Source organism: Mercenaria mercenaria, chromosome 1 (assembly GCF_021730395.1).
Source record: "Mercenaria mercenaria strain notata chromosome 1, MADL_Memer_1, whole genome shotgun sequence".
Taxonomy (NCBI): Eukaryota; Metazoa; Mollusca; class Bivalvia; order Venerida; family Veneridae; genus Mercenaria; species Mercenaria mercenaria.
In genome coordinates, this window is record NC_069361.1 from 113991086 (window position 1) to 114019065 (window position 27980).

Consider the following 27980-nt stretch of genomic DNA (forward strand, 5'->3'; position numbering starts at 1 on the left):
TTTAAGAAACCTATAAGCTCTGACTAGCTTTATTAGAAACTTTATTCACATGATGAGACCAAGATAAATTTGATGATATTTCCACGCCTAAATAGGTAACTTGACTGACAACAGACAGAGGTGTAGACTCCTTTTAAGTTTGGTAGGCAGAGTGAGATTAATACTTTTCTTAAATTTACTGTGTAGTCTGTCACGTATCTTTATTAACTTTTTAATTTCAAAATTCAGCCATGGAAGGTGTTGTTTACCAGAAACAATCTTACTTGTACATGACTTGAAACTAATTCTTCTAATTTATTTTTAAAGGAGTTCCATAAATCTTGTACAGTCAAAGTTTTCAGACAATTCTGAGTGGTAACTTTCTTGCGAATTCGGACCAGTTTTCCTTATCAAACAGTAAAATTCGTTGTTTTGCTTTTGGATTAATTCTGCCTGATGAAAGAATGTCAACAAAAGGAATGTAATGATCACCGATAAATTGAATAAAGGATATTGTAAAATGACCGGTTTCTATGTATAAAAAATCGAATTATAGATATCTATATATCTATAAATCATTTTATGCACGATATCTTTCAATGTATCCATTGATATCCAAAAATATCAACGAATTTATAAAGCGATTTTGTGACATCCGTAAATGAATTAATGATATCACAAACTGAAAATGTGAAACTATTATAAATGAATGGATTTAGAATTTACAAAAAAGGTGAATAACTTGATAGTAAAACAGTACCCCATATAAGCTTCGTTTCTAGCTTTTCGCTAAAACAGTTCAGACTTTTAACTTGTTGTATATACTTTGAAATTGACTGATAGCATATTTAGCTAATATTTTATCATGAAATAATCTTCAAGTATCAGACAGTGTTGCCTTCAACAAAGAAAACATCTGCTCTTTTGTCTACACTGCCACTTAATTTGACCAGATAATTATTTTGATGTTAGAAGTTCTAATCAAGCTAGACAAAAATGGAAATAGTGTTGTACTTTTCATTTGCTTATTTATTTCTGTCAGGACTATTTTGTGACAGCTTTGGTTTGTATATTGTTTCAGTATTTCACAGAAGACACGATGATATGTTCACATAACGTTAGAATTTTTAGCCATGCAATTACAAGATGTTCGTAATATTAACTCTGATAACTGCACACTCAATAAGACAATTTTGCCATTTATTTCTCTTCGTTATTTTGTCACAAGTTAGTTTTCCCAAGGAATATCTCGCTTTTCTGTATTTTGAAAAGCAGCTGTCTTAAAATAAAAGAATGCCACGACAACACATTATTCACATATGAAACATATGTATGTAACACTAAATAAGATTATTGAACACACGCCTAAATATGTAATTGGTCGACATGAGAAGTCAGTAGCAGTTGCAGCATTTAAAAGCAGTGTACTTGCACAGCTACTCGCTGCTCACTTGCCTTTCTTGTTTTACTTAATACTGACGACATGTTACACTATTACAGGTTACAGTGGCGGATGGCCACAGAAAAAGCATGCACGATCTTCACGGAGCATGCAACATCCCGCGTTCTCAATGATGATGGGCACACCAATGGCGTTCCCGGGCAGCCCATTGCAAGGCAGCTTTAGATCTGAGGTTGAAGCCGAGTGTATCATAGATGATATTGTATGCCCTGCATGGTGCTTAATGGAGGACGAATGGGGATGTAAATATTGCCCGTGTGGCCCAGGTATTAATGCAATATATCACGTTATAATACTTGTTAGAAGAGTGATTCAGTCTTAGATAGAATACTCTTCGTGTTGCACATCGTCTTAATAAAAGACAAAGACAGTATTTCGAGAAACGATATGATTCTATGGTTTTACCATCGAATTTCAAATAACAGCTTTCTTAGTTCCATTGTGTGCTTCTTTCTTCTATTCTTTTAGTTTCGAGACTTACAGTAAATGAGGTATAAACGAGTCAAAATGGTATGGACCGTTTTATTACATTTTTTCAGTGAATTATTGAAAGATTAGAGTGGTACTTTCACAGTGAAAAATATCAAATGTATTGTTCACTTGTAAGAAACAAATGGGTAAATTTAGTCGAAACGTAATTAAAAGAAAATTTGTTTATTTTACAGATAAGATCAAAATATCTTTCACTTAAGCATTTTCACTCGTGGCTATGTCACTCGTGACATTATTGCATGTGGTGTTCACTCGTGAAAGATATTTCAATCTTACACTGAAGCAAACAAATATCCTCTATAATCTTCCAGTTAAGAATCTCGAAATATTTAAGTTGTCTCCCCTTTTAAAAAAGAATTGTTAGTAGTAACCTTGTCGACTATTTACATCGGGCGTCGGGAGTTGGAACAAATACTGAGTCACATGTTTGCCTCTTATAAGATATGATTGCTTCTCCTTACAGCAAAATACACTTGACAGTTATACAATTGTTTTGGTAAAAATCACAGACACTTCTTATTTTAGGAGCATTGATGATGATACACATTTTTTTAACCCGCTGAAATTGTAAAAGATGCGTTTTATGAAATGCTACAAAATATCCGCTAACCTTTGGCAGGGGCGGGGGACAGTGGGGTGGGGTGGGGGTTCCTGACCCAAGTGTCTGTGGTAAAAATGACTTTAAAATTTTGGTCCTGCTTCAGATTTATTAAATACATGTCGTATAAAATTACACCAACATTTTCACAAAAATATTTAATATTGTATAGCTGTTTTGTTGTACATATTGTTACAGCCAACGGAATGTCGCCAGCAAAGGTATCAGAACACAGACACACGGAGATGAAACATGAGGAAAACAATAACTGTATAGGAACTATACTTTGTATGTTGAGTTGTAAGGATGGGTATAAACTGGGTTCACGTGACAGAGAACATGGCTGCCAGCCGTGTACTTGCGTCAAGAAAAATGAGACAAGAATGGGTATGTTTTTTTTTATACTGTAAACAAATAATCCATATGTTTGTAGTATGTGTATTACTGTAAACAAATAATCCATATGTTTGTAGTATGTGTATTTCGTTAAAACAGTATGAGGGTAGGTTGATGACAGTTTGTGCTCTAATACATCATCATAGAAATGAGTTCTGAAAAGTGTCGTGTAAAAAGGCATTTCGTTTGTTAAAATGTCGTTGAAAAACAGATTTCATCATGTACATAACAATCAGAAAACAAGACATGAGACCATTTAAATTCCACGGCGCCTACTTTGCTCATACTCATATAAGATCGCATGTGATTCAGTTGCGACACGTGGCTACGTCGTGAAAAAACATTGAATGAAAAAGAAAAAAAAAAAAAACAATTCCCGTGAATCGATGTCATTTCAGATTCAGTTTTAACTGAAACAAAACAAATTGGATTTTTTGTACACATTGGCTTTTTGACCATGTCTTTCTACATAAAATATGCAGTTATCACCGTGATAGTTCAGCAGAAATATTCAGGTTATCTCAGTAAATAATGGCAATCATAAAAATGTCTGATACCATGGGACTTTATCTGTCGGGTCCTGCAAATGAGCTCAGGACTGCCTTACGGAGTTCATGCATTGCTCCTGTTTGACATTGTTAAGAAGTGTTTTGGAATGTCATTAACTGCTTGCATTTTCTAAAAAAATTTTTTTGTTTTACCTTGCAATCAAAACGTACACACTCTTTTCAAACAGCAATGACTGACAAGACCAAGGATGAAATAATTACCTCCGGTGAGTTTTTGAATAATCAGGTAGTTCTTTTTTTTATCACACAACATGCTAAATATATTTGTTTTTATCTATAGAAATATACATTTTCCAAATTATCATCCTTTAATACTACTAGTCGTTGATGACTACAAACACTAATGCATACTGATATCTTGAGTAGAAAGAAATTCCATACAAATTAATTTTGGTCAAATAAACTTTTGAGCTAAGGTACCGGGTATATTGGGGCGAAGAACGGGATTACTCACGGGCATTGCACGATGGTTCGTTGCGCGTTAAACTAACAAACTCATGAAAATGTCTATATTTACTGAATTTTGTTCTTGTATTGTTCTATTAAAGGCAACAATGCAAATCGTAGCACGAATAGTGAACCTTGTGCATGGCCACTTTGTATGAACGGCAGTAAGTTATCTTTTATGCTTTTTTATTCAGCTAACAAAAATGCTGTGTGATGTATATTTTTGAAAGGATAATATAACATATACAATCACAGCATAATTAAGCTCTATAAAGCTTGAGAATGGTACTTGTAAGTTACATTAGCCTAATCGTGGTCATCTGGGGTTAAGCAACATTTAAAAACGTAACACTAAAGAATTTTTCGGGTGCATTTAAATTTCGTTAACGATCGCCGCTTTCTAATACATGGAAAGATAAATGTAAAGCTACACATTTTGTTTTATGTCTTGCCGTCTCTGTGAGCCAATACTATTTTTTTTTTCAGACGGACCGAATAATGGACCAGGAAACGGAGCATCGATGACGTCACTTCCGATTGGTAAGATGCTAGCATGTTTCCTCGAACAAATGTTAGTGTAACATGATTTTGAGAGTTTAATGTACATTTCTTACTCGCACGAACCGAGTCCCAATATAATGAATTTGATTCACGGGTCTTTTTTTTCAGTCTCCCGGAGTCCGTGTCTAATGCGAAATAAAACATCACTTTATATATACACGCATGCGTATGAATGTAAAGTCTTTGGATCGAGTTCAAGCGATGCAATATACTGATTTCTATACATTAACAGGTGGCTTAAAAGCTGGTGGCTCGTTACCAGGAGTTGATTGTCTAGGACCCTCATGCTCTGCGAAAAATGGTATAACCGGCATTAAATGTTCTGTTTGACATCTTAACCTAAACAAAAATTAATCGTGACATAATTTTTGCAATTTTACGAATTTTAACCGGTTACATAACTTATTCACTTCTGTATCTCAACGAGAAGTTAAGATTTGTCAAAGAACAAAAACAATTTACTTGTATGTCTAAAGAATAGCATGTGTATAACAATTAATGTATTCATTATATTAGAACAAATGTATAAGTGAAAATGTGACACAAATTCTAACAGGAATGCATACGATGGGAAAGGTTTCTCCAGCGCTGAAACCCTTGTTACCACCCCAGACAACACCAACATTGTCTCCCCTTCAGCATTCAACCAAACGTCCACAATCAGCAAGTCATGTTAATCGTAAGTATAAAAAAATGATAGTTATAACATCATAACTGATTACAATTTTCATTTGAATACGTGATTGTCCGATTCGTAAAATAAATTCAAATGAGTGTTTATATCTCAGTCGCATTGATTATAACTGGTCAATGAAACATGTAATTGTATCTCGTGTCTGTACTTATTTCATATTTTGGTGGATCTTAGTATAAATAAGTTACTTATTAGTTTTATATAAAATGATCTATTTGTGAGATTAGTACTGTCTTTTTAGATGTTAGTAAAGTGGAATAATAAAAATTGTATATTTCAATATGAACGTGTACGTATAATTTATAGTATTTTCTAAAACATAGCTGAGACACAGAAGACGTTGTTATTGTTGTCACCAACGAAACCACCAAACCAACTGTACTTACTGCCGAAACCAACAGAGGCTCCAAGCCGACTGTTCTTGGCACCGGTACCGACAGAGGCTCCCAGCCGACTGAACTTGGCGCCAGTACCGACAGAAGCTACAAAGAGCCGCTGTCCAACCCTTGAATACTGCATGAACAATTGTCAGTATGGATTCCAGGTACAAAACTCCAGACAAGAATGCCCAGATTGCAACTGTTTCTTGCGTAAGTGTGACGAAGGTTCTTATTTTATCAAATGTTAGATACCATGCAAACAATATTCGGTCATGCATGCTGTTTTACACAAGCTTATGTTTATAGAAATGATACACATTTCACAATTTTGGGTAAAAATTGTGCAAAATAGAACATAGCTCAGTCGTATATGCAATGGAAAGGCATCCTAAATACTCGTGTCTTTTGCAAATTTTCCAGAGACTGTTTACTCGAAGCTTAAACTACAGTACCATTATCATTTCGCTCGCCCTGTATAACAAAACGGAAAGCTGTATCATAATTTTGTTTAAAATACTAATAAATTCTCATAATTAGCTTATGCATCGTCGTTAGAATATGTTCCAAAACCAAATTTTAATTCTAACATATTTTATACTCCAGCCTTGACCCCTCCATCCCCCAAAACGACTACACCCAAACCAGATTTTATTGCCATCATGCGGATGTGCCCAGATGCCGTACACTGTATGAAATCTTGCACACAGGGTTACACTCTAATATCATCTTACACAGAAGCTTGCCCTGTATGCACGTGTAACAGAGGTATTTCATTGACTTTTTTGGTGACTAAAATATAGAAATTATCAAAGATGCCAAAATGATATTATATGAAAATACTTGTATCAAATACAGTCAAACTAATGCTGGAGACAATGGCCAAATAAAGAACATGTGAACTTTCCCAGAATGCTCTCCTTCGCCATTAATTGCTTCTAAAGCGGAGGTGGAGGAATTACATGTATCTCTCCAATGGAGATGCAATTTTTCTCAACAAAAGCTCTACAAGAGACTATCTGTGCTTCATTTTATAACGAAAAATTACGAAGGTTGACTGTAATTAATTGTTTTTGAAATAAGATCATTATCTGAATTTTCATTGCCTTTGCGCTGTTTTCCTTCGGATATAAAGAGGTAAAACTGTTTCAAATAAAACGATTTTAACATAAAATGGTAAGAAAATACGTACTGATAATTTTGTCTATCCATAAAAATATTCGTTTACTTTTTTTCTTCAGAGCCAAAGGTTCTGCTACTTTGTGAACGGCCCTTGTCTTGTCCTAACGGATGCACTGTGGGATATAAAGGGGATGAAATAGGCTGTCCAACATGTAACTGTGTTTCACCTGCAGGTAAACGTTTTTACAATATCAAAGGAAATGTGCTAAATGTGTATACTTCGTAAAACCAATTCAGTTACTGAGTCAAATTATTTTTAATTTGATGTGTATTTGTTTTTAGTAAAAACTTTTTACTAGCTTATCTTTCAGACAATAATATTTAATTATATAATAAGCAGAAATAACTTAGCTACATCTTTAACTATTATGGTCACTGGCTCATAAGTTTAGCATACTTTTCTCGTGCCTTTTTTTTATTGATTGTATTATTTTTTATTTGTTACATGTAGTAACGATATTTTTGTTGATAAAGGCTTAAGCTAAAATTATATTTTCGCAATATTTTATTTTACTTTTCCTCTAATATTTATGTATTTAGAGGAACCAAAATATTTATATTACTAGTTACTTGTTTTCAGAAACAGCACTTAAAATAGAAATACATACGACAAAAATAGACTCTGCGTTAACATGTAATCCCGAGTTTTCTTGTGTTGACAAATGCATTTTCGGATACAAGACGGGGGACAATGGCTGCCCTACTTGTGTATGTCTGCAACCTGTCATAGGTAAACTATACAAAAAAAACAATGCATACAAAATACTTAAGAAAATATATTAAAGATCATTTGAGCTCTAGAACAAGACCGTTTTGGTAAATTATTTACTTCTAATTTGTGTGTGTTTAACTGGAAATTGACGGTAATAATGCGTGTTATATTGCGCTGCCTTTTTGTGTTGTTGTAATTCAATAATGGTATTTTTTGCTTTGCTTTTTTTTGGCAAAACGCAGGAAACATACCTACTGTTGATGTTTATATTTATAAACTAGTTTTTGCCAAAAGTTTTAGAGTGAATGGGCTTTGATAATGAAAATATGTCACTGTTGTGATATGTTATAAGCAGTGGCAAAGATTTATGCAAACATTGCAGCGAATTAAAACGTTAAAAACTCGAATATTTGCTCCAAACTGTATATTGATTTACATATCGCATGTTCTCATTGAAGTGATAAGAGAAGATGATTAAAGAAGACTTCTGAACATTTAATTAAAATTTCAAGGGATTGCAGAACACACAGAAATCTCACTGACAAAAAGGCCCACATAGTGTTCATGTATTATTCCATTAAAGCTAGCTTAACTAGATATGTTGAAAGAACATATATCACACCGGTAGTGTATCTTATGTGTTTTACTGTAGGTAGTCAACATCGAGTCCCTGTAGCAGCTTTTCAGATGCCGACGCCACAAGTTGTTCAGCCTTCCATTGTTGCTTGTACCGGACCGCAGTGCTCGGCAATACACGCTGTCCGTGAGTTATAAACATGCAACTATTATATTAAAAGTTTGATTTTATGTCTAGATTTGTACTTAAATTACTCAGAAAATTTTCGATTGATATAACAGGCAGCCAGTAAGTTAAAATGTGATGTACGCTTCGGATCGATTAAGTTAAAAGCAATTCTCATTTGTTTTAGTTTATTCTTTTATTTTCTCTTCAGCACAGCGACTGCAACTTCTTTGTGAACAGCCCCTTTCATGTCCATATGGCTGTACAGTTGGATTCAAATGCGACAATGATGGATGTCCCGTCTGTAGTTGCATTGCACCATCTGGTAATATTTCATCAGTAAATTTGAACTATTTCAAATGGTTATTCATGTTATAGCGTTTTCTGAATATTATATATATGTTGAAAGTCATAATAAAAAAAAGCTGAGAGCTATTTTGTCAATATTAAGTCTTCATCCTTATTCTTATAATTTTAAGTATTTTTTTGCGTTGGTAACAAAATAGATTTTGCAACTTACAGAAATGTTGACTTTTCCTTTACAGAAACTTCAAATAAAATCGAGGTACAAAAAGTTTTTGTGGAAAGAGTATTGAAGTGTGATGCGAAATTTTCATGTCAAGAAGGATGTACATTTGGATTCAAAACAGGCCCGGATGGCTGTCCCAGCTGCACGTGCCTCCAGTCTGTAGCAGGTACTAGGCTATTTTCATATTTCAAATTACTGACTTTATGAATTATTGTACATGAATAAATCAACCGCACTATGAAGAAAACCAACATAGTGCGTTTGCGACCAGCATGGATCCAGACCAGCCTGCGCTTCCGCGCAGTCTGGTCAGGATACATGCTGTTTGCTAACAGTTTCTCTAATGCAATAGGCTTTGAAAGCGAACAGCATGGATCCTGACAAGACTGCACGGATGCACAGGCTGGTCTGGATCCATGTTGGTCGCAAACGCACTATGTTGGTTTTCTCATGGTGTGGCTCAAATCTTGAATACGATTCCACACAAAACAGCATGTAGGAGGATATTGCATATCCTGAACAAATAAGGTTGCCTACAAATCAAGTACATGTAGCATGCATTTGAAAGAATATGTATACTCTATGAGATTATAAATGAACCGGATTGTTTCAAATACTTTTAACATGGATCACCGTGAGCAACCCATAGTGCCGCCTATCAGAGTGACGGAAGCTGCAGGCGGTTTGTGAAGTCGCAGCACCAGCAGGAAAAAAAACTTAGTTTGCACGGGGAGTTGTACAGTGGTTAAGGTGCCTATCAGTCAACCTAGGCCCAGTTGTTCAAAACTTTTACAGGCGATTAAGCTAACGGCTGATTAACTTTTAGAGTTATATTTCGACAGTTTAGACAAGTTACAAAAGCAACTTGGGTATAAGTAAATGATTATGAACACTAAAATTTCTTTTAAGTAAAACTATAACATCGTAGTTGTGTTTTCCACCAAGACTAGTATTTTGAATCAAAAGATAACAGGCGGTTAGTTTAACAGCCCGTGAAAGTTTCTAACAACAGGGCTAGGGGGTTTAAGCCACACCTAGATTACGATAACACATACTAATAATGTAAATGTACCGATTCTGCGCCGGAAAATGGAAACAAAGCTTTCGTCACAGTCAACATTTAAATTAACGCACTTAAAGCACCATGTATATTAATGATTTTTTCCATATCATTCATATAATTCCAGTGCACCCTTTGCATACGATTCCTCAGGTCAAACAGATTTCAGTTCCAAATATTATCGCTCCCGCAGGCACAGGATGTCTGGGTCTTTCTTGTCCATCAGTACAACAGCTTGGTATTTTTAGTTTTTTCCCCAGACTTTTTTTTGGCGGAGAATCCGCTTAAATATTTAAAGATAGATACCTTTTTCTTTCACATGTTAGAATATATAAGTACAGTATCAGATAATAAATTCCTCCAATCAGTATTTCCATAAATTAATAGCTGTCTTAAAATGTATAAGTATCTGATAATCAAATCCCTCTAATCAATATTTCCTTAATTTAATAACTCAAAATATATGGACACTTACACAGGGCTTTAATAATCTACAGAGTATTATGTTTTAGAAGAAGAAAAAAACTCAATATATCTGGTTCACGGTGGGGAAACCACGTGACTAACTTGGGTAACGTGCACGCAAAAGTGCTAAAAATAGGCCCGTTTTTACGTAATCCTTGCTCAACCGATTCGAAAGATGCAAAATATTTTGGTAACGAACACGTCTGTTCACAAGTTACGCACCTAGCACAGATTCTGCAGAGGATTTCCGCTGGAATTTAAGTTTAAAATAAAGCTTGTCATTGTCCAAAGTCCTGTACCAAATAATTAACATGACTATATAGGAATATTCAAGATATCGTAAGACAAAGGGTGCGGTAACGTACACGTTGCGATTTTTCAGGAGGTGACGTACACGTCATTTTTCCCCAGAGGGTAACGTACACGTCAAAGACTATTTATCATGCATGTAGACCATCTTTGTCTTTAAATGACTGAATTGTTAACAGTTTGACATTGTTAAAAAAGATGCAAATGCTGGGAATAGGCTGTTTTTCTTCCGGTAGGTTAGTATATACAGAAATGCTACAGTGAAAATGTGTAGCGTCGGTCCTCATCCTAGCTTGGAAATAATTACACGTTTACAGCTCTTGTATATCTATACATAAATAGGTAAGATGATAAAATTTTGAAATTATTTTGCTCTAAATCCATCATATGCGCAGCTGACCAACTGACCATGTATCTTTGAGTGAAAAAGTTGACAGTTGCTTATGGGTGATGGAAGCCTAGTACTTGTTCTTTCCAGTAACGATAGTTAGTTTAGTTGTCCGCACCATATGATTCTGACTTTTGAAAGAGACAAACAAAAAGAAGTATTAAATACGCATATAGGTATAATTGTTGCACCGAGAGTAACAGCAGTAAAACTATTATCTATTTATAGCACGGAGAATGAATATATTTGCCAGGAGTGCGAAATGTCTTTTCGGAGGAAAAGTAATTTAAAGGCGCACGAGAAGAGACATAGTGGAGCGTGAACCTACCACTGTTGTGGGAAAAACTTTTTTTGGACGACCCATTTTCTAAAAATAACAACAGAAAAAAACTTGTTACTTTTCTTTTTGACATGTTTATATTTTGTATATCATTGATTTTACTTGGATTCCATACAAGTTTCTTATACATACAGAGAGGTAATTAAAAATGGAGTCAGTAAGAGTTATGATTCCTTATCACTGCACTATCTTTCATTGACCTGTATTAATGTACAAAGTATCAAATCAACCCTTCATAGTTTTTGGCTTGGGCTTCAGTCAAGCTTCTTGCTTTTCCTTTTCATGCATAAAGGGAGGCGATTCAAAAATGGGGTCAGCTAAAGTAATGGTTCTTTGACACTGCACTTTGCTTCACTGACCTCTATCAATGTATCAAGTATCAAGACAATCCTTTATATGGTTATGACATTGGCCCCAGACAAGTTTTTTCCATAGATAAAGGGAGGTTATTCAAAAATAAGATCAGTTAGAGTTATGGTTCTTTGACACTGTATTTCCTTTCATTGGACCTCTATTTATGTGCAAAGTTTCAAGTCAATCCTTTATATAATTTCGACTTGGGCTCCAGACAAGCTTTCTATATAACGATAAGGGGAGGTAATTTAAAAATGTGACCATTACACTGCGCTTCCTCTCTCAATGTGTAAAGTATCTTCATTCTTCAAATAGTTTTTGACTTGGGCTCTGGACAAGTCTTTTTTATAAGGATAAGGGGAGATAATTGAAAAATGGGACCACCTAGAGTTATGGTTCTTTGATACTGCACATCCCCTCACTGTGTTCGATCATTGTATGAAGTAACAAATTAGCACCTTTATTATTTCTTGAGTTATGCTCCGGACAAAGCCTATTGGAATTAGAGAAACTGTTAGCGAACAGCATGGATCCTGACCAGACTGCGCGGATGCGCAGGCTGGTCTGGATCCATGCTGGTCGCAAAGCCACTATGTTGGTTTTCTCATGGCACGGCTCATATATTTTAGGTCCTAGCAATAATCCTGATTTACCAAAGACCCAAACAGTTATGGAATCGTGTCCTGAGACTGTCAAATGTATGGTTGAGTGCGAGCAGTCATACAAACTAACACAGAGACATGGCGAAATGTGTCCAGATTGTAAATGCATCCACGACGGTTAGAAACTCTTAATATATTCATCTTTTTTCCATTGCTTGATTATCTGTCAAAATTTAGTGTTTCCCTGTTCTTAATCAGACTTCTTGTTTCTAAGAACGGGACACAAGATTGCTGCGTAATCTTATTAGTGATTGTTAAATTAGACAATTTTGACCGTAAGCAGATGTTTAAGAACCATTAGAAAGTTGTATTTTAAAACGGTAGTAATAGTTTCTTTTTGTTTCGTATGCACGCAGTAGTATTCTTTTATTGTTGTTCTTAACCTCGTACAGCATTTTATATGCGAGTATTTTCATGTTTTTATACTCCCAAAGGGACGCATTATGTAATGACACCGGTGTCTGTCCGTTAGCAATTTCATGTCCGCTTTGTAACTCTTGAACCCCTTGAAGGATTCCGAAGAAACTGGACACAAGTGTGCACCACATCGAGACGACGTGCAGAGCGCATATTTTGGATGGCTCGGTTTAAGGTCAAGGCCACACTTAGGGGTCAAAGGTCATATGACCTTGTTTCGTGTCCGCTCTGTAACTCTTGAACTGTTTGAAAGATTTTAAAGAAACTTTGGCACAAATGTTTACCACATTGAGACGACGTGCATAGTGCATGTTTCGGATGGCTCACTTCAATGTCAAGGTCACACTTAGGGGTCAAAGGCCATACTTTCGGATGTATATTGTTATATTAGTATTCACAAAATGTTTTTCTTTTTGCTTCAGTATCCGGATGTGTTGGACCCTCGTGTTCTGCCCCGGATTCACATCGTACGTTTTTCATACACTTTGACAAGCAAGTTTATAAAATCTAGACCCCATGTTCACAAAACATTTTCAATCTCTGATGAGTTTGATAATCAAAACTTTAATTGCCATTTATATCTAAATAGCGTGTTTAAAACTAAAATTTAAGTTAATAATTATTTTCAAGTGGCGTCTCAGTATTGATGGTCAGTCTCAGATGGAATTTAACATTGAAGTTTTAGTAAAGTTGATACTAGTATTAAACTTTCAAACTCAAACTCTCCTAAGACCGAAAAATAAGATGTTTTGTGAACACGACGCCTGACCAAAGCACTGTTCACTTTTCATAAATCGTATTTCAATAAAACTGCTCCACATATTCTTAATAATTTTGCAATTGCTAGTGACGCGAGCCGATGATGAATTATTTGAACTGTCAACTAGGAAGTATCACGTTAATTCCAGGTATGATTGAAGAGATAAACACACCTTCTCCTGGGGAATGTGTTGCAATCCTACACTGTGTTATGACATGTGACTCCGGATACGACATTGGTGAATACAGTAGTGACGGATGTCCAACATGCACTTGTGTCCAATGAACATGTCTATTTTATATAAAATTTGACAATTAAGAAACGTTTACGGGAGGTAGTTGTTGAAATGTGCCAAGTTATGCTTGTTAGTTTCTATAATACAATATTATGCAAAAGGCGAGTTTGTCTTCTTACTCCGAAAAGGTAACGAAAATCTTCCTTGGAAGCTTAACATCACACACGCTTCCTAGTACCCGCATGGGCGGACTACTGATTAAACTATGTTTATAATCCTAAAATCACAGAATAGTCCAAATATGTGGACACCTTTTATGGTCGCCACACCGTACATAAAGACCTGTTGTAACAACAAACTAGGTTTACAGGCAAAATTATTTCTATAATTATTTCAAAATAAAGATGTCAACTGTAAAATACTGTCGTATGAACATAAATACAGGCTCTCCAGCAATACATTTGAAAAAATAAAACTAGGAAAAAACTAGGAATTTTTCAAGCAGAAAACTAGGAAAAAAACTAGGAGCACTTTTAAACTAGAGGGTCATGATGACCCTGGATCGCTCACCTGAGTAATATGAGCTACATGTTTGAAATGTCAAACTGATGATAAAATATTAAGAAAGTCAGTAGGTCACATTCATGGTCAATGAAATTCAGTTTTACGATTTGTGTGCAAAACTGTGTATGTCATCAAAATTTCAAGGCTGTATCTTAAAAAACAAGAAAGTAGGTCAGTAGGTCAAGGTCACAGTCAAGTGACATCATATTATTTGGGGTCATCAGGAAATTAAAATCAAACAGTCCTGGAAATAGGATCAGATGATTTTTAAAGTATTTTCCTATATAACTCACATATTAACTAAGTGACCCCAGGGCGGGGCCTCTTTTAACCCCAGGGACATGATTTGAAAAATTTTGGTAGAGGACTACTAGACAATGCATCATACGACCTATCAAAAGCCTAGGTCGTATGGTTTCAGACAAGAAGATTTTTAAAGCTTTTTCCTATACAAGTCTATAAAACTTGGGACCCCCAGGGCAGGGCCTCTTTTCACCGAAGGGGTACAATTTGAACAATTTTGGTTGAGGACCATAAGACAATGCTACAAACCAAACATCAAAAGTGTTAGTGTTGTGGTTTCAGACAAGAAGATCTTTATACTTTTTTTCCTATATAAGTCTATGTAAAACTTTGGACCCCCAGGCCAGCCAGAGTTCTGCATGGAATTCACTTCTTTGAACAATGGATTTCCAAAGTTTTCCCTATATAAGTCTATATAAACCATGTGACCCCCGGGGTGGGGCCATATTTGACCCTAGGGGGATAATTTTAACAATTTTGGTAAAGGACCACTCGATGATGCTACACACCAGATATCAAAGCTCTAGGCCCTGTAGTTTTGGACAAGAAGAATTTTAAAGTTTTTCCTTTCGGTTGCCATGGCAACCAGAGTTCTGCATGGAATTCAATTCTTTGAACAATTTTGAAAGGGGCCACCCAAGGATCATTCCTGTGAAGTTTGGTGTAATTCTACCTAGTGGAATTCAAGAAGATTTTTTTAGAAATTGTTGACGGACGACGCACTATGCAAGACTGACGACGCACGACGGACATCAAGCGGTCACAATAGCTCACCTTGTCACTTCCTGACAGATGAGCTAAAAACTAGGAAAACTAGGAACGGCTGGAGAGCCTCTAAATAATAACAATTTCAGTAATTTATTTCCAAAACTGAAACTGCTACAGGGCTGCATTACCTTGCAGTAATATTCCCACTTCACAATGCAGTAATGAGTGTACTGGATGCCACCATGGTGGTATAAAACCATTGACACAGAGTAATATATCAGAGAAGATATAACACTACTTCAAGATAGCTTCCATTCATTTTATTAAGAAGTATGTACATAAAATATGCCATTATCAAATAAATATTACCAACACTTATATCTAATATTATATAAAGAAGGAAATGTCCCTTAGTCAAACTAAATAAAAGTCAGTAACACATCCATCTTTGGAAACAAAATAAAAACATGGCAACAATCAATGTAAGAAGAATATATACAGTGTCTGTATTCTATGATATTGTTAAAGTATGCACACTATAACCTAAAACTAGCTTGAAACTAGAGATGCTTTTGAGAAAAGCGCATGTCTCCCACCACTGCCCCTATGAAAAATGTCTAGTTTCTCTAGATGGTTTAGACGAGTGGATCCAATTAGATGGTCTGGATGAGTGGATCCAATCAGTAATTCAAGGGCCATAAATCAAAAATGCCTGAGCGGATCTGGCTAGTTATCGTACTTGGCTAAGGTCTTATGGCCAAACACATTTTGTTCAAGTTTGGTGAAGATCGGGTGAGAAATGTTTGACTTAAAGAGCAGACAAGAGTAAAAAGGCGGATTTTTCGGTAATTCAAGGGCCGTAACTCCAAAATGCCTGGACCGATTTGGCTAGTTATTGAACCTGGCCGAAGTCTCATGATCAAACACATTTTGTTCAAGTTTGGTGAAGATCGAATGAGAAATGTTCGACTTAGAGTGTGGACAAGAGTAAAAAGGCCAATTTTTCGATAATTCAAGGGCCGTAACTCCAAAATGCCTGGACCGATTTGGCTAGTTATCAAACTTGGCCGAGGCCTCATGGTCAAACACATTTTGTTCAAGTTTGGTGAAGATTGGATGAGAAATCTTCGAATTAGAGTGCGGACAAGAATAAAAAGGCCGATTTTTGGTAATTCAAGGGCCATAACTCCAAGACGCCTAGACCGATTTGGCTAGTTATCGATTCTGGCCGAGGTCTTATGGTCAAACACATTTTGTTTAAGTTTGGTGAAAATCGGATGAGAAATGTTCGACTTAGAGTGCGGACAAACTTTGTGACAGACAGACAGACACACACACACACACAGACTTGAGTAAATCAATATGTCTCCCACACCACTGTGTGGTGGGAGACATAAATATTAAAAACATAAAATACTGTTAGCAACCTCTTAAGTTTATAATGTTAATTCTCACTCATACATACAATAACTTCGTTCAACAAAAACAACAAATCTATCAAACTAATACAGTAACAGTTATACAGTCAGTTTTGATATAATGTCATTTTCACTTGTTAACCTTTAGCCTGCTGGCGGAAAGTTATTCTGCCTTTGCAACCAGTGCAGACCATGATCATACTGATCTTGGTCTGCACTGTCTGCTATTCAGTCAGTAAATTTTCAGTGAACACCCCTTTGAATAATAAATAGTACTGCCCAAATTGAATCATAGAATAGTTCATTTTTTAAATATAGCAGGGTAAATGTTAACACAACATGATTACATTGGAAATACGCTCATTGATTCTGTCTGTCAAACCAGTGAGAACATATTCAGCAATTCAGCCTGTGTAGATATGTTTGATATTTTTTTTTTTTTTTTTTTTTTTTTTTTTTAAGTATTAATGTTTTGTTTCTTGGTTAGGTATCCTTAACCAGTGTTCCCATTTTCAATCGTTCTCGACTAGCAAAGGACAAATTTCCCATTATGAATCAGGGGCGGAGGACGAACCATTTACAGTGTCTTTTGAGAAAATCGACATAGAGAAGTTCTTGCCAAGGGGAAATTAACAGATTGTCAGAAGGCAGAGTAATAAGTTTATAAAACAGTAGATCATACATTTGTTATATAGATACATTTCAGAAAATTGTTGAAAAAGACGTTAAACCCGAACACCCATACACATACATTTCAGAAATCAGCAATTAATAAAATGTTTCTTTTTGTTGGGTTTAATGCCACACTGACATAATTATAGGTCATATGACAACTTCTGATTTTACGAAAGACCACAGGTGCAACTAAGAGCATTGTATCATCACAAGCAAGCACATCAGTAGAAGCGCCGACCTTCCAGGCTTCTACACATGAAAAAACCTACACAAGCAAGGTGTTGAACCAAATGTATTGAGGTGCAAGTGATTCAAAGCCAGTGACTTTAACCTCTGGGCAACAGAGCCACCTCACAATGAGAAACATCCTTAAGCTTTTTGTATCATGATAATTAACACTACATTTTTAGAACTCTGCGTTCATGTATTCATTATTAACAAGAGCTGTTTGTAAAACAACTGACCGTGCGCTAAGTAATATATCCCATCTCCTTTTAAGGTGGCATAAATATGTATAAGGCATACATTATCTAAATTGAACAGTAAAATTATAAATTCTTAACACACAATATTTAGTATGAAACTACAAAACAAGAGGGCCATGAAGGCCCTGTATCGCTCACCTGGCCTATTGACCTAAAGATCATCAAGATTAACATTCTGACCAAGTTTCATTAAGATATGGTCAACAAGAGCTGTCTCCGTAGGATGACACATGCCCCCGATGGCACTTTGAATGAATAGTTATGGCTGATGTTAAGAGTTTAGGACCTTTGACCTACGGAGCTGGGTCTTGCGCGCGACACATCGTCTTACTGTGTCACACATTCATGCATAGTTATTTTAAAATCCATGCATGAATGACAAAGATATGGACCGGACATGCCCATCAATGCACTATCATGAAAAATGATCTTTAACGTCTAAGTGTGACCTTGACCTTTGAGCTACGGACCTGGGTCTTGCGTGTGACACGTCGTCTTACTGTGGTACACATTCATGCCAAGTTATTTGAAAATCCATCCATCGATGACAAAGATATGGACCGGACACACCCATCAATGCACTATCCTTTAACGTCTAAGTGTGACCTTGACCTTTGAGCTACGCACCTGGGTCTTGCGCACTGCACGTCGTCTTACTGTGGTACACATTCATGCCAAGTTATTTGAAAATCCATCCATCGATGACAAAGATATGGACCGGACACGCCCATCAGTGCACTATCCTTTAACGTCTAAGTGTGACCTTGACCTTTGAGCTACAGACCTGGGTCTTGCGCACTGCACGTCGTCTTACTGTGGTACACATTCATGTCTAGTAATTTGAAAATCCATCCATCGATGACAAAGATATGGACCGGACACGAAAATTGCGGACGGACCGACAGACTGACAGACCGACAGACAGACAGACGGTTCAAAAACTATATGCCTCCCTTTGGGGGCATAAAAATGTGGCCTCTATAGTGATAACTAGTTTTTCCTTAAATCTGACCTAGTGACCTAGATTTTGACCCCACATGACCCAGAATCGAACTTTATCTAAAGATCATCAAGATTAACATTCTCACCAAATTTCATACAGATAGTCATAAATGTGGCTTCTAGATTGTTAACAAGCTTTACTTTTGATTTGGCCTGGTGACCTAGTTTTTGACCCCACCTGACCCAGATTAGAACTTTACCTTATGATCATTAAGATTAACATTCTGACCAAGTTTCATGAAGATATGGTCATAAATAAGGTCTCTAGAGTGTTCACTAGCTTTCCCTTTGACTTGACCTTGTGACCTAATTTTTGACCCCATATGACTCTGATTCCAACTTGGCCTAAAGATCATCAAGATTTACATTCTGACCAAGTTTCATGAAGACAGTCAGAAATTTGACATCTAGATTGTTAACAAGCTTAACTTTTGATTTGGCCTGGTGACCTAGTTTTTTACCCCACATGACCCAGATTCAAACCTGACCTAGAAGTCATCAAGACAAACATTCTGTCATTCCCATGAGTTTCAAACTTAAAATTAGGTCTCTAGAGTGTTAACAAGCTTTACCTTTGATTTGACCTGGTGACCTAGTTTATGACCCCAACTGACCCAGATTCAAACTTGACCTAAAGATCTTCAAGATTAACATTCTGATCAAGTTTCATTAAGATATGGTCATAAATATGGCCTCTAGAGTGTTAACTAGCTTTTCCTCTGATTTGCCTTGTTTTTGACCCCACATGACCCAGATTCCAGCCTGACCTAAAGATCATCAAGGTTAACATTCTGATCAAGTTTCATGAAGATACAGTCATAAATATGGCCTCTAGAGTGTTAACAAGCTTTTCCTTTGTTCTGACCTGGTGACGTTGTTTTCGACCCCATCTGACCCATATTTGAACATAACCTAAAGATCATCAACATTAACATTCTGACCAAGTTTCATTAAGATAAGTCATAAATATGGCTTATAGTGTGTTAACTAGCTTTTCTTTTGATTTGACCCGGTGACCTAGTTTTTGACCCCACCTGAATCAGATTTAAACTTGACCTAAAAATTCTCAAGATTAACATTCTAACCAATAAGATATGGTCACAAATGTGGCCTCTAGAGTGTTAACAAGCTTTTCCTCTGATTTGACCTGGTGACCTAGTTTTTGATCCGCTATGACTCAGATCTGAACTTGACCTAAAGATCATCAAGGTTAACATTCTGAATAAGTTTCATGAAGATACAGTCATAAATGAGACCTCTATGGTGTTAACAAGCTTTTCCTTTGATTTGACCTGGTGACCTAGTTTTTGACCCCACATGACCCAGATTCGAACTTGACCTAAAGATCATCAAGGTTAACATTCTGACCAAGTTTCATGAAGATACAGTCACAAATGAGGCCTCTATGGTGTTAACAAGCTTTTTCTTTGATTTAACCTGGTGAACTAGTTCTTGACCCCACATGACCAAGATTTGAACTTGACCTAAAGATCATCAAGATTAACATTCTGGCAAAGATTCATGAAGATAAAATCATAAATGTGGCCTCTAGAATGTTAACAAGCTTTTCCTTAGATTTGACCTGGTGACCTAGTTTTTGACCCCAATGACCCAATATTGAACTCATCCAAGATTTTATTGATGGTAACATTCGGACCAAGTGTCATTAAGATTGGGCCAAAATTGTGACCTCTAGAGTGTTAACAGCCAAACTGTTGACGAATGACGGATGACTGACACAGGGCGATCACAAAAGCTCATCTTGAGCACTTCTTGCTCAAGGTGAGCTGATAAACACAGGAAAAAAGAAAACATTACAAATATTTTCATATTTTCATCAACCCAGTTTCAATAACTTTTTTAAAAGTTTGGAAATATAAAAACTAGGACCATGTTTATATGGTAAAGTGTTTATCTGAGATCATTCAATGTTCTGCCAACTTCTACACATAAATTGAAGATGGAGGAAGAATGATTTCAAACACAATACAATACTTTTAATCATATTGTCACAGAGAACATAGACCTAACCAGGGATTGAACTCACAACCCTGCAATGTGTACCGGTAGATCTGTGCTTTCCCTAGCATTAAGTGAACGGGTTCAGAGTAAAATGCACGTGAAAAAACTGACAGATAAAAGCAGAGCACTTTTTTGTTTTGAGAAGTACTGAAAAAAATCTGGCTGGAATACATGTCCTAAAAGTTATTTTTAGAGCACTTTTATATGTTACCTAATGCAGAACTAAGGAAATTACACAAGTATATTGTATCTAGAAAATGTTACAGAAGAATCAATATTTTTTCACACTTGGAGGGATTTTTACTTGTTATTTAAATATTACAAAGTAATATACTTTAAGTAAAAATGGTACATAATGTAAATATTGTAACAATTCTGTTCATTACTAGTATACATTGTAGATTTTTGTAAGATACGGTATACTAACCCTTACCCTGCTAAATTTCTATAATGAACTTGCCCATCTTTCAGTTTGGACATTACCATTAACTATTAAAATGGGTGCTTATCAAAAATGTACTGACTGAATGGCGAACATTGCAGATCATGATTGGACAGCACGGATGTGCAGGCTGATCATGATCTACACTGGTTGCAAAGGCAGAATCAATTGTGCCAAGCATGATAAGGGGTAATAAAATTCAATTGGCAAGCAGCAGTATTGCACTTTCTGTATCAGGTAATAAGATGGATTTCTTAAGCTATTTAGATAACAAAAGAATATCTGGGAAAGTAGAGCTATCAGGAAAAGATAGAAAACATAGGCTGCATTGTCTGTTTGATTACTAATAAAATTTTGTAAAACAAAAATAAATTAAAAACAAATGTTACACACTGCTGTTATGCTCAAGTACACTTTATTGTGATCAAGTATCACAAATCTGGTAAACAAAAGGCTTTGTTCAAGGAAATATATACCACACTAAGCGTTTACAGATTGAAATAAAAAAAATATATATGCAGATTACATACACTATTACTATACATAATACCACATTTATATAGCGTTCTTTTTATGACTATTGATAAACATGTTCAATGGCACGTGTTCAGCTAACTTAGCTTTGCTGTTTGAGAAAAGGCAGTTTGATTAATGTGCCAAATGCATAGAATCAACACACACAAAGCCATATACTACCACTAGGAACTTCACAGTCATTTAAGCTAACCCGTAGCCTGCTAAATTTCTAAAATGGACTGGTCCATCGTTCAATTTAGGCAAAACCATTTATTTTTCAAAGGGGAGTTCACTGAAAATTTATTGACTGAATAGCGGTGAGTGCAGACAATCCGTGCAGGCTGATCTTGGTTGGCACTGGTCGCAAAGGCAATCACTTGTCACCAGCAGGCTAAAGGTTAATTGCGTAAGTTTTTGTGTCCACTGGATTAAACTAATATGACATGAAAAGCTTGCATGAAATCATGATGATTCAACTGATGATGTAAATTTCTAAAGAATATTCCACGTGTAAAATTTTATATAACTTTATCAACAGTGGTCGAAATGGTGCTAGCCCATTCTATACAATTAAGTATTAGAACCGTTACTACATCTATAAACATGCTAGATTTTTTTATACAAATTCTTTCATTTCCCCCCCACCCCCCAAAAAACACCTATTCAATTCCATATATATAGAATTCTAACACAACCACATATAGAGAAAAATCTATTTCGGGTTATTCTGCAATAAACCAATCGCGTGCTATGACATCATCCGATCTAGATACATAGCACGGTCATAAAAAGTAGTTACCATTTTTTCTAACACTGTTGATACTAGTATGTCGTGTTAGAATCGAAATAATAAGTTCCCAAGACTATTAGTGTGATTTATCGTAGAATGACCTGTGTTTTATGTTCTTACGCAAAACAATATATCACTCAGGCCTACGGCCTTCGTGATATATTCTTACACATAAGAACTCAAAACTCGAGTTATTCTACGATAAACCATGTTTGGGAACTTATTATTTCTTAAATAATGTTCAGTTTATGAGAAAATATATCCGTTGGATTGCTAAATGTTTTAATATAAAACAAAACCTTCCAGTATGTAATTTTACATTATGCTTCTAATACCCTATAATCTTCAGTCTCCACTCACATTGAGATATCATCTAAAAAAAACAAGAGCTGTCTGATGACAGCGCGCTCGACTATTCGAAGAATTGATTGAAGAATGGTGTCAAAATATTTCCACGGATATTCAGACAAAAGAAATAAATAGATTAGACAAACAATGTTCCTGTATTACTTTGATTTCAATAAGTCTTGCACTAAATGGCAATATATGAGCCAATTTCAAAGTCCAAAAAGGGCCATAATTCAGTCAAAATAGTTATGTACTCTTGCCTACAGATGGAAATCATAATGATAAACAAGTGTTCAAAGTCTAAAAGCCATATGTCAAATAGTTTTGACAAAACATGGACCAAAAAATGGGCCATAATTCAGCCAAAATAGATGACAGAGTTATGTTCTCTTTCCTACAGATAAAGACTATTATACTAAACAAGTGATAAAAGTTTCAAAGCCATATGTCTAAACTTTACAAAAAATATGAACTGGTACGAAAAACTTAACCAAGATTTCTCAGTCAAAAAGGGCCATAATTCAGCCAAAATCCTTGATGGAGTTATGTACTCTTGCCTATAACTGGACATGGTGATGGTAAACAGATGTTGAAAGTTTCAAAGCTTTATCTCAAAAGACTTTGTCAAAATATGAACTGGTACGAAATATTAACCCAGATTTCTAAGTCAAAAAGGGCCATAATTCAGCCAAAATCCGTGATGGAGTTATGTACTCTTGCCTATAACTGGACATGGTGATGGTAACCAAGTGTTGAAAGTTTCAAAGCTTTATCTCTAAAGACTTTGTCAAAATATGAACTGGTACGAAAAACTTAACCATGATTTCTAAGTCAAAAGGGGCCATAATTCAGTCAAAATCCTTGATGGAGTTATGTGCTCTTGCCTATAACTGGACATGGTGATGGTAAACAAGTGTTAAAAGTTTCAAAGCTTTATCTCAAAAGACTTTGTCAAGATGTGGACTGGTACGAAATATTAACCCAGATTTCTAAGTCAAAATGGGCCATAATTCAGCCAAAATCCTTGATGGAGTTATGTGCTCTTGCCTATAACTGGACATGGTGATGGTAAACAAGTGTTGAAAGTTTCAAAGCTTTATCTCAAAAGACTTTGTCAAAATATGAACTGGTACGAAAAACTTAACCATGATTTCTAAGTCAAAAGGGGCCATAATTCAGCCAAAATCCTTGATGGAGTTATGTGCTCTTGTCTATAACTGGCCATGATGATGGTAAACAAGTGTTGAAAGTTTCAAAGCTTTATCTCAAAAGACTTTGTCAAAATGTGGACTGTTACGAAAAACTTAACCCAATGTGTGACGCCGACGCCGTGGTGAGTAGGATAGCTCTACTTATTCTTCGAATAGTCGAGCTAAAAAATGAAATCACTACTTTAGCCCTTATCCTACTAGATTTCTATAATGAACTTGTCCATCTTTCAATTTGGACAGTACCATTAACTGTTAACAGGGGTGTTTACCAAAAATATACTGGCTGAATGGCAAACAGTGCAGACCATAATCAGACTGCATGGATGTGCATACTGATCTTGATCTACACTGGTCACAAAGGCTAAGAATAATTGTGTCCAGCATGGTAAGGGTTACACAGTCATTAATATTTTTTTATAATTTATATATTTTATAATTTACTTCAAGCATATTTTTCTGCAAACATCTACTTGAAAAGCAATTGGTACTTATACTAGTGACAAAAGTTTGAATACTAGTATGGCAAAACAGCTGTTGATCAAAGCTGCATGCTGATAAGCAAATAACTGAAATATCCAGTTTTGAGTAATCCAGAAGGAAAAAAACAGCCGAGAACCAATAAGGTATTGCTCAAATAAGTCAGCGTGCTCCAGTAACTGATAATCCAGTGAGCAGAGTTTCATTGTATAGAAAATTCTGAAAATGCCAAGGAAAATGGGAGCAGAAAGTTTAAATGTAGAGTACGAAATGTGAGAAAATTAATACAAGATGGGACTAAACTGAAACCAGAATATGTCTGTAGGACACAGTGTGTGTCCCCACTGGTACATTTGTCACAATTAAGGGGAAATAATTCTAATTGCAGTCTTAATAGGGTATTGCCTCAACAAACATTGTATGAAAAGGATTCATTATTCTAGGCCATATACTTTTTCAGCTATGAGCATCACAAACAAAAAATCCACTACTTTGGCTATTTGAAGGACAATAACTCTGTAATAAGAGCTAAGATTCTCAAGAAGAATGCCAAGTGTCACATCACAATAAAGACTCAAACATGGTTTCGTGAATTTACATTAAACACTTTTTAAGCTAGGCACATAATTAGGTGAAAATGTGTATTCTTTTACTATTTCAGGGGCCATAACTTTAAAAATAGGGGGTGGAGCCAGCCAAAAAATAAGAGGTGTGCAAGTTTATAACATGATAAAGACTCATACAAGATTTCATCCATTTATATCATATACTTTTTGAGCTAGGTGCGTCAAGAGGTGAAAAAGTGCAATTTTGACTATTTCAGAGGGTTGAGGCAGACAAAAGATTGGAGGTGCCCAAGTTCATATCATGATCAAGACTCCTGCAAGGTTTAATCAATTTATATATAATACTTTTTGAGTTAGGCGTGTCACAAGGTGAAAATGTGCATTTTTGACTATTTCAGGGGCCATAACTCTGGAAATATGAGGCTGACCCAGATGAAAAATAGTAGGTGCACAAGTTCTTATCATGCACACACGGACGGACAAGACCAAATCTATATGCTCCCACCACTAATGGCCCGCTTAGCTCAGTAGGTAGAGCGTTGGTCTACGGATTGCGGGGTCGTGAGTTCGATCCTCGGGCAGGGCATATGTTCTCCATGACTATTTGATAAACGACATTGTGTCTGAAATCATTAGTCCTCCACCTCTGATTCATGTGGGGAAGTTGGCAGTTACTTGCGGAGAACAGGTTTGTACTGGTACAGAATCCAGGAACACTGGTTAGGTTAACTGCCCGCTGTTACATGACTGAAATACTGTTGAAAAACGGCGTTAAACCCAAAACAAACAAACAATACAATAAATAAAATTTGTTCAGTCATTAAAGGCACTGGTCTGCAGATCATTGGACAACAATTTTTTTTAAAAATTAGTTACCAGGAAATTAACCTATTTCTTAAGAAAACTTAGAAATTTAATTACTGACAGACTATAATACTAGGTACATATGAGAATTAGTTGTTCTTTACTAATATTTACTATGAATATCGAAAAGTGTTTGTAATGCTTTACCTGAGGTAAACTGCCTTAAATTACACAGATCTATATTTAATACACTAAACACATAGTCCAATGTGGTGGAACTGGCATATTGTAAAGACAGAGGAAAAATTTTAACTGCAACAGCGGCTTGGGTTTGCTTCCTGATGCTGGCATCTTTTTTTTTCTTGATGTGGCAATTTAATGATAGTTTAGAAACAACAACTAATATTCAAATGTTCATAATATGATCAAACTTCCATCTGAAAGAAATATCATTTTTAGCCAAAATCTGGAGGTCAGTGCCTATAAATCACAAAAGTTAGTAGATTAAAAGTTAAACAGACTGCACAGTTTTTGTGTCTGAAGCACCATTCTCCTTTTGGTGGACAACTTCACTTTTAGGCACATTCACTACCGGATTGTGAGCATAGAGAAAAGTGGCTGCTGACACTATGAAGATAGCTATAACTGTGTAAATATCAACTGCTATACCAAATATAATCCAGCATAAAACAGCTGTGAACATCAGTTCTAAAGCACTAGCAAATGTCTTGAGAATAGAGTTCAGAGATCGTAAAAATAAACTAACAACAATGCCAATGGCGGCATTATTTAATATTATAAATATGACATTGACTTGAAAGATGGACGAAAGACTAGACACAGTGAATGCATCAGTTAGCTGCCCTTTGTATGCAAGGATTAGTCCGTTACAGAGAATAGAATCCATGTACATGAAGACATTCTGCATCATTATATGAATATCTAAGCCACGCCCTTTCAGTAGATACTCATTGTAGACACCAGCAAAACACGAACAAAACACCTGAAAAAAGAAAACTCTAACTGAAGTGTTGTAACATTCATTAGCCTTAAGGTAGTTCTGCACGTTTGGATGGAAAAATTTTCTACAATGTAGAATATGATTAAACTCTGATTTTTCAAAACTTCAGAATATACCTAGAACATTCATCAAATAAAACGAGTAGGGTCGTGTGCTTGATTTTTTGCTAGACTGAAAAATTTGGACCTTACGCAATATTTCATAATGGGAGCCTATGGGAAAATCATAACTTTCATAACATTTTCGAGAATAGAAATTTTTCTACAATGTAGAATTTGATGAAACTTCTCACAGTTGTAAATAAACACATGGCCTATAATTTGTTGAAATAAAATTTATAGGTCCGTGTGCTTATTTCTGAGATATTTAACCAAGATTAAAGTGAACCGGACATTGCACGCTAATTTTAAGACATTTTTTGATTTTTTTTAACGTGTCATATGTTTTAATATCCTATTTTGACTTTACAAATATAGCAATAGTGCCATTGTAATAAATTTACTCACAGGTTTCGATTAAATCATAAAATCATGTTCATTTCCGTATGCCGAATCCAGGCTTTATTCTACGTTTTCCGGAAAAATGACGTTACGCCATCACTTCCGGTTTATCAAACGTGCAGAACTACCTTAATGAATTGTAAGAAAGTCATTTATTTGCATTCAAGTAGTAAAATCTTTATAAAATCACACTCTATTCAACATAAATTCAGATTTATGAATCATATCAATATTCTATTACTTCATAGGTTGTTTTTCCAGCAATGTGTTAAAGTATACTTAACAAAATTATTAAATCAGGACAAAATATTAACTAACAAAAATGACTAATGAGATTGAACTATACTGTAGTTCTATCATTACAGTCTTGATATTAATTTAAATTGCTGCAAGGCAAT

The 27980-nt window shown here is 35.6% G+C and overlaps 2 protein-coding genes across 2 annotated transcripts in view; one reads left to right on the forward strand and one right to left on the reverse strand.

Annotated features, from left to right (window-relative positions):
• The first annotated feature begins 1307 nt into the window (after window positions 1–1307).
• LOC123545280 (uncharacterized) lies at window positions 1308–11252 on the forward strand. Its single transcript, XM_053530177.1, has 16 exons — window positions 1308–1707; window positions 2730–2918; window positions 3664–3702; window positions 4045–4107; window positions 4430–4483; window positions 4737–4805; window positions 5061–5183; window positions 5522–5788; window positions 6182–6343; window positions 6817–6930; window positions 7338–7487; window positions 8122–8232; window positions 8423–8536; window positions 8757–8906; window positions 9928–10038; window positions 11191–11252. The coding sequence occupies exons 1-16, from the start codon at window positions 1308–1310 to the stop codon at window positions 11250–11252; spliced, it is 2178 nt and encodes a 725-aa protein (XP_053386152.1).
• A 4357-nt stretch (window positions 11253–15609) lies between these two features.
• Window positions 15610–27980, reverse strand: part of LOC123525331 (UDP-galactose transporter senju-like) — a 29054-nt gene continuing 16683 nt past the window's right edge. The window contains exon 6 of the mRNA XM_045304301.2: window positions 15610–27064. Coding sequence (XP_045160236.2) covers window positions 26573–27064 — 492 coding nt within the window. The 3' untranslated portion in view covers window positions 15610–26572. The remainder of the gene's footprint in view (window positions 27065–27980) is intronic.